Raw genomic sequence first — 17398 nt, 5'->3', positions numbered from 1 at the left:
TTTATAGCACTGCGCTGCTGAGCGCTACGTAACAGGAACAGTAACTAAAACATAGCGATAACAGTAACTCTCTAGCACCGGGTAGCGGTTTCGATCCAGGCAGAGGCTTTCGCTCCAGTGACGCGGTGAAATGCGAAAGCGTTCGTGTACGGTGCTTTGGTGTACATCTTAGCCATCGGGTGGTAAGGAACCATGCGAAGTACCCCTCTAGAGGCATGCCTCATGAGTCAGAACCATGTTGTTGTAGTTTTGGCTGACACGTACAGTGTGTCTAATAGTGATTCAGTCATTATTAGACACACTTCGCGCATTCGTCGGCAGGCTGAAATCACCGTACGCTCAGTCCGTACAAGAGGTACTGGATGTTGTATGTCCAGTACTTGCAAGCCTTCAGTAGGCACTGTGACTGGACGGTCTACAGTGGAACGTGATAGGCCTGCAGATCCTGCGTCCTGTAATATAGGACCCATCCCTGTAGTTTAAGCTCACGTGTATCGTTTTGTATGTTCCTTTCTTTCTATATCTCTATCTTTTCATCGCTTAAACTTCTCCCGGCGTAGGGTAGCAGACCGGACGCGCGTCTGGTTGACCTTCCTGCCTTTCTTTCCTCCTCTCCTTACAGAGGGGGATGGAAAGAAACGCGAACAGCGCGGCGCGCTGTTATCATCACGCTCCGACCTTGGTGGCAATTATAGAGACGCTTGAGTGGTCCTTGATTGTATCATGGATGACTCTTGTGGTCTTTTGTTACCATCCGGACTACAACCGCTCGAACAGAAATGCGTAACAGCAGGGCGCGTGGATGCCGCACTGTTCGCGTTTCTTTCCATCGCGATAGTATGTATCGGCCGATACCAGGTTTTGTATACGTAAACGGGAAAGCCCAGAATGTCAGCTGTATAGTGCTAGCTCCTAATAGCAGCAGCACAACTGATGGCGTCGTTGTTCGTTGTGGCCAGGCCCGTAGCCAGTGGGGGGGGGGGTGCCCTAGGGGTCCGCCCCCCCTCCAAATTTTGGTGAAGCATGTGTTTTTACTAAAAATAAATAATAAAATTTGGTGTTTTTCTCAAAAAGTCAAGGTTTTCAGCAAGTGCCCCCCCCCCCCCCCCGAGAAAATTTCTGGCTATGGGCCTGGTTGTGGCATCATAAATTTTGAAGATATATGATGTCATGATGACGTCACATGATTGTGTCAAAAATGACGCCATTTGTGACGTATCACACGCGGGTTCTTGTATCACTTCATTTCGCCTGCCGTGCTTCGCTCAAGGGGCCGTGCGACGAGACGCTTAAGAAATTTCCAGTTGCCGTTTTTCTTTTTTTTTTTCATCGAATGAAAGACCAAGCCCTCAAGAGCCTGAAAAATGCATTGGTAAGCGTGAGTGAACCATGTGCCACTAGGTACGCCAGTATACCTACTGTCACGTGGCGCAGTGGGTACGCCGTGCGCCAGTAGGTACGCCATACGAAAATGGACGTAAATAATGTCAAATAAGATGTCTTGTAAGTCTTTACTCAATTCCAGACTTGCACAAGAGCCTTCTCTGTATACGGAGATTTGTATGTAGAGCAAACTCACCTTCGAAAATTGGTGTCAGTTTTCCATTTAAGGCCGAAGCCTTTTGAAAGGGACACTAAAGTGAAACAATGAATCTGTTTAGATTGATTAATTGTACTCTGATAATTGTACGCTAAGTTCACCATCGTAGGTTTATTACTAGAGGAGAAAAGTTAGTTCAATATGTCATTTTTAAATTTCGCGCCGAAATGACCGCGCGTGACGTCGCGGATTTTAAAGTGCATATTTCGTATTTTGGCGACATTCACTCTACGAAATTTCCTGAAATTTGGTATGTTAAGTCTCTGCCCCCTCAGAGGACCATTTACTTCATTTTCACCGATCTGGTGACAGCGATTGGTACTACGTAGGCCCTAGCCCACGGCCGTCAAGATCCATGACGTCACGGTGATTGGTGTGGGAACGTCAGGTTGGCGTCGCCACACGCATTTTCTTTTTGCGCTTTTTCTCAGTGGTCGAAGATCCTTCTCGCGGCAAGCGTAGTGATTTTGGTATTGTGGAAGAGTAACTTACTAAGTACGAGAAAAAAATCATTTTTCCTCTTTGATGTCTATTGAAGGGTTTCAGCTAACGTAAGTATAGAAATCGCGGCGCTCCCACGGAATTATATTTAGCAGACAAGTTGAGCAACTGCGGTTCCTATCGTTGCTGTTGCCTCGACACAACGGATAGCTTAAAGTGTCGGCCATTTGTTTTGGCCTCTAACAGTTCTCTTCCGAAAAAGCATGACAGTTTTTCGCAGCTCAGTGAAACGATTGTTTATATATATACATATATTTTGCCCGTGTCTCTTTACAAACCGCGCCGTGCGGGAGCTATATATTTCCTAACATCGGGTGAATGAAGCCGTTCGGCGTACGAAAAACAACGATTTGGAAAACCTCGGAAGTGAAAACTTGCCCGAAGAAAGAGCAGCAGGCTTGGGGTTGACATGTTTTTGGAATAACCGGCTGCCACGGATGGAAATGCCATCTGGGAGTTCTGCTCACCACTAATTGCACCCGAGTCCTTCCACTTCGCGATGCGCCACCGAGGCAGTGTCCTTGGTTTTTGCGTGTAATTTGTTATACCGGTTGTTGAAATCGAGGTAAGCAAGCGAGAAAGAAAATGGGACCGAAGAAAAGTGAAAAAGGAATGGGGACGGGAATGAATGAAAAAGAGAAAGTCATGTAGTGAGAAACGAATACAAAATGAGGAAGAAAGGGGACTGCAAAATCCAAAGGCAGAAAGCAAAATAAAGAAAACTATTCAGGCTACTACTATCACTATCTATTATCTATCCTATCTATCTATCTATCTATCTATCTATCTATCTATCTATCTATCATCTATCTATCTATCTATCTATCTATCTATCTATATATCTATCTATCTATCTTATCTATCTATCATCGATTATCGTCTATCATATCTATCTATTCTAATCTATCTATCTATCTAATCATCATCGTCTATCTATCCTTATCTATCTATCTATCTATCTATCTATCTGTCGTCTGTCTGTCTGTCTGTCTGTCTGTCTGTCTGTCTGTCTGTCTGTCTTGTCTGTTCTTCTGTCTGTCTGGTCTGTCTATCTGTCTGTCTGTCTGTCTGTTCTGTCTGTCTGTCGTCCCATTGTGCAATGCTCCCTCCTAACTTTTTCCTCCTCCATGCCGGGAATTGAACCTTCATCCACGTACTCAGCAGCGCGACACTTCAGTCGCTCCAGGCAACAACAACTATCATGCGTTCATATCCAGGCAACAATGAAATGTTGGCAGCGTGCACTGACAAGTAACCTCGCTAAAAGATCAGATTTTCGCATTCAGAAACGGCTGATCGCCAACAGGCCCACGATCGAGAGAGCATCAGTTGTTGGGAAAACGGCGCCACAAATGCGCATGTAAATGGCGCAACGTCGAGGGCCGCATTTCTGTACGCTCGCCGGCGCCGGATACTTCGTGTAAGACGCCGCCACTGAAATACGTGTGTTATAAGAACTTCTGTGAAAGGAGAGGAAACGAATGTAGTGAGAAATAAATGAAAAGGCAAGGGAAGGAAGAAAGGTGACTGCAAGACCAAAGACAGAAAGGAAATTAAAGGGAGAAAGGAATCGGAATGAAGGAAATGAAGCATGGAAAAGGGGTCGAGTACCTCAGAATGTTAGTGGAGCGGAACTATCTCATAGGAAAAGAGGGAGAGGGAAAGATCGTTATTGAAAAACGGAGTGATTAGCCGGCGTGTGTTCGCCTACTTAATTACGAAAGAGGCTCAATTTAACTCGCACACAAGAGCAGTCGCTCGTCGTTTATACTAATTTGCGTGCGTTGGTTAATCTGAGCTGTTGCTCTAGCAGAATTAAGGAGAATCGAGAAAGGGAGATGGACGATAAGGGAATTAAGGAAGGGGGAGTTCTCCGCATCAGAAGCACTTGAAGAATGAAAGAATGAATGAATGAATGAATGAATGAATGAATGAATGAATGAATGAATGAATGAATGAATGAATGATCCCAGAATAAGAATCGACGATTGATGGAAGACTGGAACCACCTTCCCTCCGACGTCGTTTCCATTTCACATCATAACTTGTTTTGTTTCACCTTACACAATTACTTACTTGATGACGCGTGAAGTGTATATTGTATATATTTTTATATTGTTTGCTGGGTATTTCGCAACGTACCTGCATTTGCATTCAGTTGTATTAGCCTAACACCGTATCTTCATATATATTGTTCTGGTTATTAACTTGATGTTACTTTGTTATTTTATGTACCCCGCTCCCCTCTGTAAAGCTTTGTGCGATTGAGGGTAAAACAGTTAAATAAATAAATGATGGAACGCGGGAAATCGAACTCTGTAAACGACCGCTCTGAGACCAATCGTAGAATGATTGTCTTGAAAGGTGCTGCCTCCAAGGAAGGTGATGGCGCATAGTAATGTGGATGGTAGGGGCGGCGTGGTGCGTGAAAATCGGCTCAAGATGAAATCATTCTGTACAAGCGTGTGGGCCGACGCTGTGTTCCGTGTTGGCTGGGACAGTATTGTTGTGCACGTGCCTTCGTTGCGCTCCCTTTGGAAGTCACGTGACGAAGCGTACCCGCGCTTGCCGATGGCAAGCACGTAACCGGAAATGACAGCCGCGCACGGGGGGCGGGGGGCTGTTTCCTCTTTGCAGTCTGACTTCGTATTCGGGCGCACAACCGTACGCTCACACACACGCTCTCGCTAACTCCGTCTCTCTCTGCTCCTCTGCAAAAGTGTATTGTGTTTGAACTCGTTTTTTTTTTATTTCTTTATCTTTTTTTTCTTCCCGTTTCTTTTATCGCACTGCGCGCCGGCATTTTCCACCGTCGGCGGTATTCCCGACACTGCCGCAAGCGCTGAAGAACTGTCGATCGTAAGGGCAGGAGGCCTTGACTGCTTTCGTCGCATTGTAGTATAGGTTTTTTTTCTCTCTCTTTTTTCATGCGATGGGCTTTCTCTGGAAAGGTAGCTGTGTGTGTATGAGTGTGCGGATGCACGCACGCATGCACACACGCACGCACGCACGCACACACACGCGCGCACACACGCGCACACACACACACGCACCACACACACACGCACACACACGAGCGCGCGCGCTCGCTTTATACGATATCAATTACGTTGAAGGAAGTATGTGAATCCTACCGGTTATTAGGTCGCAAATGCCATCGCTGGCAAATGCTGGTGATCCGCACTTCTGATATTTAATAAGGTAATATATGTGTGCTACTTCTCCGCTGCCTCACTCCGTTAAATGCCGGGGCGGGAAGAAAACGAGTCCTTTGTTCCTATTGCCTCTTTCACTTAGCTACATTTCATCATCATAATTTATTGTTCCTTTAAAGCGCTTCAGGGTATTATATAAGGGAGCGGGGACAATGTTCGAAAAGGGTTGTCGTACATCAGTCATACGAGTTCAAGAAAAAAAAATGATACCTTAAACAATTCATTGAACATCGATTCGAGTGGCATCATTCAACATCAGTCACTTGAGGGTAACATAAGTGATTGAATAGCCTTGACGCTGCAAGTTTAACTTAAATAAACCAATACATAAAAATACACCAGTAAGGAATGGTAAGAGGGGTAGAGATGTTAGCATATATGTTTAGTCAACATCTTACGAAATTGATTTGGATCTCGTTCATCGACTCAGGCAAACAATTCCATTATTCATCGCACAGGGTAGGGATGACTGATTGCAAGCCTTAGAAGTTCCGTGCAATCGTTGTATGCTTAACAATATCTTATCGTTGTCTTAACGATGAAGTGTAGAGCTCGAAAACGCACTCGATAACACGCGTTTTCATATGACGTAGAAGCTGAACAGGGCGTATATGTAATTAGAAGGCTAGTCGTACACACCGCGCCTGTGGTACGCCGTACCGGGGTGCGTAGTTTCAGCACTTAGAACTCCGCCACAAGGAGGAGATAGAGGGAAGGAGGAGAGAGAGAGAGAGCGACTCAATGACATCTGATTTGTGTCCGATAAACCATGGAGTTTCCAACAATACAGAGCTTCCTGCAATATTTGCTAGAGGGAACTCTGGGCGCTGCCATCGCTCCACCACCGTGGGAATGATGGGTATGTATACGTGGGTTCACCTAGTCTTCGTGCTTGCGGCTTCGAACGCGCTTGCGGCTTCGTTTGTCGCTGTGCGTTGGCTTTTATTTCCGATAAAAGAATGACTCGTTGTGAACTTTGTGAGCTGATTCGAATTGGTGGGACTAAAAGGGTCGAGGTGGTAAAGTGGGAGTGTAGAACTTTTTTTAATAATTAACAATTGTTAAAAGTCGAAAAACCACACGCAGCCGAAAGAACGAAGCTTCGGCAACTGCACCAACTACCCATCATTTCCATACTGGCTGAAGCGCCATGCAGCTCCCAGAGGGACTAGCGCGAGATTTCCTCTAATGTAGTATTAGTTGTAGTTTATTTCAAAAAGTACAGTTCCCTAGGGTATACCGGCGAAAGGTAAAAAAAAAAGGAAAACCTCACAAGGCGCCTGCTCCCTGTGAACCCGAAAATCCCACCAAGATGGCACGTTCTCAGTGTTATAATTGACACAATCTTTACAGTGCAATCGAGGTATAAGAAAATAAGCATAAAATGAGATTTATTACATGCAGGTCACTTTAGAGAGTACAAAACAACGAGGATGAAACTCTGTGCGATAAACAACACACCAGTGTGACGCAAACAAATCGTCGCGTACGTCTGGCGTGCGCGTGTGCGTGCGTTCGTGCTTGCGCGCGTCTGTGATGACTGCCTGCGAGCGTTGATAGCAGGAAAAATGAGGAGCTGAAAGGGGAGAATCTATTATAGGTGGGGCCGACAGGAGGGTGTCTGGTCTGTCTCTTATCTGCGGCCTCATCATCATCCTTCAAGAACACTTTCGCCCCCTTTCTCTTTCTCCGCCTTTATCTTCTTGCGAGGCATGCAGGACTGGATTGCCAACGGGGCAGATTGATAAGGCGCTGCGGGCTCCGTCAAAGGGACAGGAAAATTTTCAGCCTTTTTTTTTGCGTCGAATGAAGGGTCAAGCCCTCAAGTGGCTTGGTAAGCGTGAATGCACCATGAAAAAGTAAGTACAGTATGTTTTAAAACCCAGTTTCGGCTCCTGTTCTATCCTGACGTCACAACACGGCACGAACTTCTCGTCACGTGCTCGCGCAAGATGTCGTGACGCGTCCACGGCAGCTCCGCTCCGTTGGTGACGCCCGAGCCGCCATCTTGAGTGTTTTGGTGACGCCCAAGCGGTCACTTTGAATGTTTTGGTACCTGACGTCATCACAGCTATAACTATGACGTCATCACAGCCATAACCATACTGGTGCTTGAATTCACGAGAATTGACACTGTAGCCGGACGTCGCGACAGTGTCGATGTCAATAGGTACGCCATTCGAAAATCGACTTCGATGTCAAAATAAAATCTCTTATAAGGGCTTACTGAGCTTCACACCTGCTCTGAGCCCTCTCGGCATACACGAGATCTGTAAGGCTGAGTGAACTCACCTTCGAAAACTGGTGTCAGTACACCTTTAAGTCAATAAGCCCGGGAAGGAAGACCAGAATGCGGTTGATTTCAGTGACGCGGTGTGACCCCTTTCGCGTCTCACAGCGTATACGCATTTCGTGACACGTTTTGACGCCGTGTATAAACGCATTTTAACACCTTTATCGGTGTTAACGTGAACCTTCCTAAATACTAAAACATGTCTTTACGCGTTCGTTCACTATGGTACACTCTAAGAAAAAAAAAAGAGTATGTATGACTCCTTTCGGTGAGTCCTAACTTGTCACGTATATGACTCTGTTTAAAGAGACGTGTTAACTCTCTTGGGGGTTACACGACTCCGACGACAGTATAATTGTCTACAAAGATAGTTGACGTGTCTGTTTAAAGAGAGTCATATACGTGGAAAGCCAGGACTCACGAGAAAGCGTCAAAAGACTCTTTTCTTTTTCTTAGAGTCTATACTACATATTTCAACGCCTTCAGGATCGTTTTAAGAGTGTTTAGTAGTCCCGTTTAAAGGATCACTGACAGCGCATTTTTCTGTTTCCGACATGTATGCCTCTATCTCGTGTTGTTGCTTGCATAATCTCGCAGCCGTATATTAAAATTTATTTTGTTGTACAAGTCGTTACAGCAACCGTACGTTTGTGTTATTCCTGGTTACGTAAAATAAGCTATATATGATTATTAACAATATCATCAATTGAAGGGAGATGCGAAGCCAAGGCCTCTTTGGGACTGGATCAAAGAGATTATTCGAACTGAAAACGAGCACCAGTCTGGCGTTCTCGAAATAGGATCCGGCTTGGCTGCGCCCGAATCGCCCGAAGCGGCACGTGCCGCCAAGAAAACGTGAATGCTAGACTTGCTATATAGAAAATGTAACCATATGCTTGGCATTCAGCGACTCGAAAAGGACACCTCCGGGTGTTTTTCAAAAGCGTTGAAGACGCCCTGGCTAGATCGAAGTGCTCGAAGCCGCGAATCGCAATACGACACGTGCGGTTCGCCCTAAAGCAAAACGCGTATTCTTAGTTGGCTTTTTTTTAAAGAGCGAAGCTGTCTAGGTTAGGTTCCGGCGGATCGCGTCCGCAAAACAACGCGTATAACAACAGTATGGGGTGCTACTCGCCACAGCTTCCCCTCGCCCTCTCGCCACTTCTTCACGAGTATCGCGATACTCAGCGGCGGCACTTGCCACAAATCGATGTGCTCCTTTGTCTCGTGACGTAAAGCATCTGCATCAGCGGTATCCCGCAAAACAACGCGTATAACAACAATTTTGGGTGCTACTCGGCACAGGTTTCCCTCGCTCTCTTGCCACTTCTTTCACGATTGTCGCGATGCTCGGCGGTGGCACATGCCACAAATCGACGTGCTCCTTTTTCTCGTGACGTAAAGCATCTGCATCAGCGGTATCCCGCAAAATAACGCGTCTAACAATATTGGGTGCTACTCGCCACAGGTTCCCCTCGCCCTCTTGCCACTTCTTTCACGAGTGTCGCGATACTTGACGGCGGCACTTCCCACAAATCGACGTGCTCCTTTGTCTCGTGACGTAAAACATCTGCATCAGCGGTATCCCGCAAAACAACGCGTAGAACAACAATTTTGGGTGCTACTCGCCACAGGTTCCCCTCGCCCTCTTGCCACTTCTTTCACAAGTGTCGCGATACTCGGCGGTGGCACTTGCCACAAATCGATTTGCTCATTTGTCTCGCGACGTAAAGTATCTGCATCAGCGGTATCCCTTTGGACTAGCTATGTGACGGACGCGTGTCGTCCGCTCGGAGGAAGAAGAGTGGCAAATGAAGGAGCGCCAACGCGCACAGAAGCGCAAGTGGGCGCGAAACGACGTGAGTCGTTACCGCGGAACATGCAGCCGCAGCCGCTCGTCACGCTGGCTACCAACCATCCTTGCAGTAGTGGAGGGGCTGTGATTTTCTTTTCTTCTTTTTGTAAACAAGACAGACAACTAACTAGCTCGGACCTAAATCTCCCGTGGTCGCAGGCCTGGGCGAACTTGATAGAGTACGGGATGACAGCGAGGTGTGAACGCAAACTTCTACCGAGATTAATGCAGCATGCGCTTCCATTTGAATGGGAAGAAGCAAAGAAAACTACACATGGACAAAATGCTACCACATCCTATGTCTGCGCTATAGGATAAACTATTCGCCCCCACACATGCGGTACCCATTCGGGCCTGTTGAATGTGTAGTGAACATCCCTTGTGTGTTACTCGGCTGCTGACCCGAAAATCGCGGTTTCGATCCTGGCCGCAGCGATCGCATCTTGATGGAGGCGAAGTGCTAGAGGCCAATGAACTGCGCGATGTTAGTGCAAGGTAAAGAACGCTGGATGGTCTAAACTTCCGGAGCCCTCCACCATACGACGTGCCTCTTAATCATATCGTGGTTCTGGCACGTAACGCCTCTCAAATTATTATTATTATTATTATTATTATTATTATTATTATTATTATTATTATTATTATTATTATTATTATTATTATTATTATTAACTATGTAGTAGACTAGATGTAAGCCTAACTTGCCTTCACGTCTTGCTGGTGCATCGTGAAACAAGAACTGAACATTTTCTTCTCTATTACAAAGATCATGTCTCACGCAACTAGCTGCGTTTTCTTAAGACAGCGCCATTTGTTCGAGAACAGGGCAGCGCTTCTTCTTTTTCTTCTTTTTTTTCTGTAACACGGAAAGGTTGCTTGTTTTTGTTTAGCTGAGCACATTCTTACCACCTCATCCTTCGTGATGGTTTCGATGCTATGGTTTTACACCACGAGAACCATGGCTGAAATGAGGAGTTTCGGTAACTTTTGTTTCACCGAGTTGAGATAGATGCAAGAAGGTCGGTTACGTCACCACGACGTATGAGCACTGAAGTTTCGACGCGAAACTCAAGAAAGGAAGTCTTGGTGTCCATTTTCTCCTTTAATAGTCGACATTCTGTTTCCCAGTCAGGTAAACGAAGTGTCAAGAGCAACAGTTTACCACTTTATAGGCTTATACATAGTGCTTATATATGTGGTGTATTTTAGTGCGGAACGCTTTAGGGGCTCGGGCTGTCGTGTGCTGTCGTCGTCGTCGTCTCATGACGCTTGGCGTAACGCAGGCATAACCATGTATATCATAGCCATGTATAGCAGAGGGGCGGGAAAGGAAAGTGAGGAGGAGCGACTTGAGGGTGAGGAGGAGGGAAAGGAGGAAGTCAGGGGGAAGGAGGAAGAGAGTATGCTGTGATCGTATGCTGCCATTCTATGTCACCACTTGGCGTCACGCAGGAAAGCCATGTACAGCATAGCCATGTATAGCAAGGGGGCGGGAAAGCGAAGTGGGCATGAGGAGTGATGTGAGGGTGAGGAGGATGGAAAAGAGGAAGGGAGAGGGTAAAGCATAGCATAGCCATGTATGGCCTCACGCAGGCGAAACCATGTATAGCATAGCCATGTCTAGTATGGTATAGTAAGAGTGCGGGAAAAGGAAATGAATGTAAGGAGGAGGGAAATGAGGAGGGCAAAGCATAGCATAGTCATGTATGCGTCACGCAGGCAAAACCGTGTATACATAGCCATCTATAGCATAACCATCTATAGCATTGTGCTAGCCTGGACGGGAAAGGGAAGTGAGGGTTAGGAGTGGTGTGAGGAGGAAGGAAAGGAGCAAGGGAGGGGGTAAACATAGCGTAGCCAACATGATATAGCGTTGCCATGTTTAGTATAGTATAACAAGGATGGCAAATGTAAGTGTGGGCGAGGGGGAGTGATGTGAGGTGTGGATGAGGGAAATGAGGTGGGTAAAGCATAGCGTAGCCGTGTATAGTAAAGTATAGCAAGAGATGGGAAAGGGAAGTGAGAGTGGAACCGCTGCATCACAATTAAGATTCCCTTTCCGTCATGGACGCTGAGCAGGCTACACGTTTAGAACGCCAGCGCGCGCTTGCCCGTGAACGCGAGCGGCGCTGAAGGGTAGGCGAATCAGTGCTCCGCACTTTCTACAGCTTTTCCGTTGAATGCAACTGCATAATTTTTCTTAAAGCGCAAAACTCATAATAAAAAAAGAAGAAGTAAACAAACCGTAAACGCCGCAGCTTGTATGTACGATGGAACCGCTTGCTGAATGACGATTTTAATAAATCCATCACAAAACCTCACTTGTTGCTGTAGCGCTTATCGCAATACTGTATGCGTAGAAGGAACGGTCCTGTATTTCTAGATATTTAGATTCCGATAGTATTTTGTTGCCACCAACGATTAACTGGGGAATGCGCCTCGTTCTTTTCCTTCTCTTTTCTTTTCTGTAGTTCGAGAGCCTGTCATTGCGCATAACAAATGTTAACACATACTGCATTCTTGTACTCGCTGCAGAGACCCACTGACCGTAGCTTCAAAAACCAGCGGGAATCGCTTCGGGCCACGAGAAACGGTAAGCCTATGAAGATGCTACATGCTGTATTACATCTGTTAACGTGATTCATTGTCTGGCATGACGCCTGTATAGGATCCTCTTGCAAAGGAGCTTCAAGCACCGGCGTGGCTCTGTGGTAGAATACTCGGTTGCCACACAGGGTGCTTGGGTACAAATAGAAACCTCTCTCTCTCTCACTCACTCACTGTGCGCGATAGCTGGTACGGACACAGGAGGCGGCGGCAGACAACTAGGCCATAGAAATCGGCTGCTGTTGTGTTCTCATAACAGCTTCCGCTCTAAAGACACTAAGAGAAATGAACAAAATGGTCGAGTAAACAATATTTAACATCTCGCAACTATGCGCAAAGGTAGTACGTAAGAATGACTACACAGCATCAGTAAATACCTGCAGAGGCGCAATCACCACACCAGGCCCGTAGCCAGGGGGGCGGGGGGGGGGGGCGAAATTTTTATGATACATGGTGTTTTACCGAAAATAAATAATGAAATAGGTGTTTTTCTCAAACAGTCAAGGTTTTCAGCAAGTGCCCCCCCCCCCCCCCCCCCGAAAAAAATTCCTGGCTACGGGCCCGACCACACCGCATCCAAGAAACTGATTTCGCTTCGTGATAATGCAACTGAAGGACAGCTGACGCAGCGTTCTTAATGAAGAGGGCTTCCATTATTTCGCGTGCCGTGTCGTCCTAGTGGCTATGAACCGTAGCAACTATAGCCCACTTGTCCGCCGCGGTAGTGTAGCGGTTACGGTGCTCGGCTGCTGACCCGAGGGTCGCGGGTTCGATCCCGGGGTCGCATTTAGATGAAGGAGGAATGATAGAGGCCTGTGTAATGTGCGATGTCAGTGCACGCTAAAGGACACCTAATGGTCGAAATTTCCGCAGCCCTCCACTACGGCGTCCCTCATAATCCTGTCGTGGTTTTTGGACGTAAAACCCCAGGTAATATTATGTTAACTAGCCCACTTTTTGGCAGTGCTATAGCTTGATTGATTGATTGATTGATTGATTGATTGATTGATTGATTGATTGATTGATTGATGATTGATTGATTGATTGATCGATCGATCGATCGATTGACTGATATTTAAGCTGGACATTTAAGGGAAAACTAGGGTGAAGCAAAGAATCAGTTTAGACTGATCAAGTGTACTCTGAGAGCTTTACTGTCGTTACTTTCACCATCATAAGTTTATTAATAGAGGAGAAAATCAACGTCAGTTCCATTTTTAAATATCCCGCCGAAAGCTCCACGTGTGACGTCATGAATTTCAAACTGTGTTTGCCGTACTTTGGCGACATTGGCTCAACGAAATTTCCTGAAACTTGGTGCGTTAAGTCTATGGCGCCCTCAGAGGTCAATGTTATTCATTTTTACTTATTAGGAACTACGTGGGCCCTAGCAGACGCTGTGAAAATCTGGGACGTCACGGCGTTTCGTGCCGTAATATCAAGGCGGCGTCGCCACCCGCATTTTCTTTCTTGCGCTTTTTCTCGCGTCCCAAGCGTTTCCGTGGCGAGCGTGGTGATTTTGAACTTTTCACAGAAGGAATTTACTAATAATATAGAAAGCGCTTTTACCTTTAGTGTCGCTTAAAGCCGGTGGTAATAATAATTGTTGGTGTTTCACGCCCCAAAACCACGAATGTTTACGATGGACGCCGTAGTGGAAGGCTCCGAAAATTTCGATCACGTGGTTTCTTTAACGTGCACCTAAATCTGAGTACACGGGCCTCAAGCATTCTCGCCTCCATCGAAAATGCGGCCGCCGCGGCCGGGATTCGATACCGCGACCTTCGTGTCGGCCGTCGCGCAGCTTAGCCACTAGACCACTGCAACGGGTTTTAAGCCTGTGGTCTCTGTACTTCTCGATCATCAGCACTTCTTGCGCAATATTTTCTTAGACAACGGACGAAATTGACACAGACGGACGCAGTCCGTGTCTGTTTCGTCCGTTGTCTAAGAAAATATTGCTCAGGAAGTGTTGATCACGGAGTACCAACTGGCTCGAACCCACACCTTGTTAAGCTAGTACTTCTCGGTACACGCAGAAGCTGCCGCTCTGGTGCCGCTGAGCCGGCGCCTGGAGCAGGACCTGCTCAGCCTAGTGTGCGAGAAGAAGCGCGACGACCAAGCCAGTGGCCGAGAGCGCTTTTCGTCTCCCGTGCGATCGCGGCAAAAGGGAGGAAACAGCCGCGAGCGTCGCGACAGCGGAGACCAGCAGGAGCGGCGGCGGAGGAGGAAGGGCAGCCTGCCGAGACGCCGCATCAAGTCTTCTTCTCCGTCCTCCTCTTCTTCCTCCGACCGGAGCCGCAGGGAACGCCGCCGGAGGCCCCGCCGAAGGTAACTTTCCTTGAAAACTTACAGGGTCCCTCATGCACTCACCCAAGACGACTGGAAGGGGAAAGCCATCTTTTTTTTCATCTCATTCGATGTATCGTTCCTTGCCCCGCCACCCTCCGACAGCTTTCTGCACCTAACGTGGTTTTCCACTGCCTCCAGGATCGGAGGCACCTCACCTGTTTTGCACTGCCTCCGTGATCGGGCCCCGTTGACCAAGCGACGATTTCATGCGATGACGTCATCGCGTCACGTCATGTGACGTAACAAATTTGGACGATATCTGACGTCGTGATGACGTCATGTGGTGACGTTATCACGTGATGATGATTTTTTGCATCACTTGTGTTGACGCAGCCGACGCGGGACGCCAGTCTATTTTCGCGTTTGATGAGGCGTCTAAGGCTTCGCCTTAAGGGGGGACGTGGCTTTCGTTACCAACTTTCTTATTTCTTCATGGATTTTGATGAAAATTGGCACACTTATTTGAAATGTTGCTTTAATGCTACTGTAGAATTTCATGAATATATCTTTACAACTTTTTGATTTACAATATATTTCACCTTCTGCTCTTGTTCCGAGTCTGACTCGCTTAAAAAATGTGATAGGAAACTCATTCAAAGTGCTATGCATTCTAAGATGTCTGATTGCGGGCGTGACATTCTTAGATTTTTTTATTTGCAACAAAATTTTTTTTAGTTTTCATTTTTCATGAGGTGACTGCGTAACAGGCATCGAGGCTTTGTGCAACTCGTCAAATAGCTAATTATCAAAACGCCATACTGAAAAAGCAAGAATGTCACGCCCTGAACTGTGCTTCAAGGAATATAGAACAAAAACGGAACTGAAATAGACCCAGCGGTCAGTGAGAAATCAGCGGAACAAGCGAAGCAGGAAGCAAGAAAAGTCGTTTTGAGAAAACGGCTTTTAAAGTTGTACCAACGATATACTTCATCAAAAGGCACTGGGGTCGTAATCTTTTGAGTCCTTCGTAATGTGCACTTTCTTGAGTGCCCTGTCCTTAGTTTGAGGTGCCTTGCTTCTCTAAAACACAAGAAGATTGTGATCTTTAAGGTGTTTTATAAGGTTGGACCTCCTGCACATGTGGCCTTTCATCGGTTGTGCCTTTGTTTTCTTTCTTTTTTCTTAAAATCCTTTTCTGATATACAAAGAACATGTAGCATGAATTTAAACGAAGTTATGAAGTGGTGTAATAGACATGACAAAAAAACAAGATATTGTAATTCAAGTAGGTCATGTACTATGATGATTTGCCAGCCTTCTTGTATTCATGCTCTCATTAACATAATTAACAAGTCTTGATTGCAATTGATCACTGAATCATTTTTATAGGATACTAAAAGCGGCTCTCATCATGGCAACCTATCACTTCCTCCTAAATAACAGGCAGTTATGGCCAAGACATTGGTGGAATAGGAATTCCTTAGCAATTTATTCAAGACGCGAACTGGGCAGATATGAATTCATCTCCCTGTTTCACTCGTCAAGCTAATTTGTAAACCTCGCCTGCGATGCGCTTCATCATTCACCCGGTCGCGGACACGGTTTTCTGCGAGGCTTTTATTTTTTCAGATGATTCATGAGCGCTTACGGCGATACCACGCACGGCTCCAAGCGCGCCTAAATTGCATCGACAGTGCTTTATTTCACCTCTAAGTGCTCGGCCGCATAGTCCGGGAAGTCGGCACGCGATGTGCTGGGTGGCGGCATTCGGTGACGATGCGCAATATGCCTAGGTGCGGCGACGAAAAATAGGCGCGCAACGTGTTTGGCCTCGCATTGCGGGACGCCGACGCGCGCCCGCTGCGCGACGAGCTTGGCCGTGGGGTCCGCTGCCGATGCGTAAAATGACCATCCGCTGTACCGAGAAGCCGGCGGGGAAGCGCTTCGTTCCTTGCGAAGAAGCACACTGCCGCGAATCCGCTAACGCGTTGCTCTTGCCCGCAAAGTTCGAGGTTCGTCTCGCGTGCCGACGCCGTGAACGGAGTTAGGCCTAGTGACGACTCCGAGCAGTAGACGCGCCGGCCGCGGTGCCCGATGTTTCAAAGTACGTAATGCGTGGTCGCGAGTACAAAGAGTCGTCCTGCGATCATCTTCGTCACGACGTCCGAAGTGCGCATAAGCAGAACCTCCAACCACGGATCCGACGAGTCAACGCTAGAAAGTCGGTCCGAGACGTTTGCGATGATCGCTACGAGTGCGGCGCGCCATCGTAATCCCACCGAGCTTACGCTAGTAGCTCCAAACTAAAACTTAGTTCGTGTTCAAAGTTATCGTCGAGCCGTGAACACAGAGCGATTGCGAACACGCAACGAAGTAGCGCGACTTGCGACAGCCGTGAGCTCGAGACGCACGAGCTGCAGACGACGATCTCCCGGAGCGAGCATCGGACCAATGGCGAGGCGCGCTGGGGCAATATGGCGGACGCGGCCAATCGGAGGGCTCGAAACGACCTTCGAACATTTGCTTTTTGTGCGCTTGTTTTCGAAGGGAGGAGCCAGCTGCGGCGGGGAATTTGAAGACGGAGAAATGCGCTTTCCGATGAGCCCAAGATATCGGCGCCCGGTGGCGTCGTTGCGGAGCTATGATTTTTTGAAAATCAGTGTTTTTTTGCGATTTCCCCAATAATTTTCGCCACCTCGGCAGGCGCAACAATTTTTTTATAGCACTTCTACGCGGTTTTCCGTGAAGATATTTTGGAATCGGATATAAAAAGGGCTACAGAAACTGAAAATGTGATTTTCAAAAAATCGATTTTTTTGCCATTTTTCGCGATACGAAAGCCGCGTCCCCCCTTAAGGCGGCACCGGTTCGTCCCTCGTAGCCGTAGTAGTCGTAGTGCGTAACCAGTCGTAACGCTAGTACCAGATCTTGACCTCCAAGGTGGTGCCGGTGGGAGATTTTTCCTGTGCGTCTTTGAACAATAAAAAATTCGCAGCGTGCGCGTTAACTAAAAGCCGAATTCTTCTCTCTCTCAT

The 17398-nt window shown here is 47.0% G+C and overlaps 1 protein-coding gene across 1 annotated transcript; it reads left to right on the top strand.

Annotated features, from left to right (window-relative positions):
* The first annotated feature begins 11365 nt into the window (after positions 1-11365).
* On the top strand, positions 11366-14406 carry LOC119385839 (uncharacterized). Its single transcript, XM_037653243.1, has 3 exons — positions 11366-11374; positions 12000-12057; positions 14111-14406. Exons 1-3 carry the CDS (start codon positions 11366-11368, stop codon positions 14404-14406), a joined length of 363 nt encoding a protein of 120 aa, XP_037509171.1.
* The last annotated feature ends 2992 nt before the right edge of the window (positions 14407-17398 follow it).

Source organism: Rhipicephalus sanguineus, chromosome 1, assembly GCF_013339695.2.
Source record: "Rhipicephalus sanguineus isolate Rsan-2018 chromosome 1, BIME_Rsan_1.4, whole genome shotgun sequence".
NCBI lineage: Eukaryota > Metazoa > Arthropoda > Arachnida > Ixodida > Ixodidae > Rhipicephalus > Rhipicephalus sanguineus.
Note: the sequence above shows the minus strand (reverse complement) of the source record. Positions and strands in the feature narration are given on the sequence as shown.

Coding starts and splice junctions, on each gene's coding strand:
- LOC119385839 (XM_037653243.1), top strand. Junction 12,058..14,110: donor GCTTCGGGCCACGAGAAACG/GTAAGCCTATGA, acceptor CGGTACACGCAG/AAGCTGCCGCTCTGGTGCCG.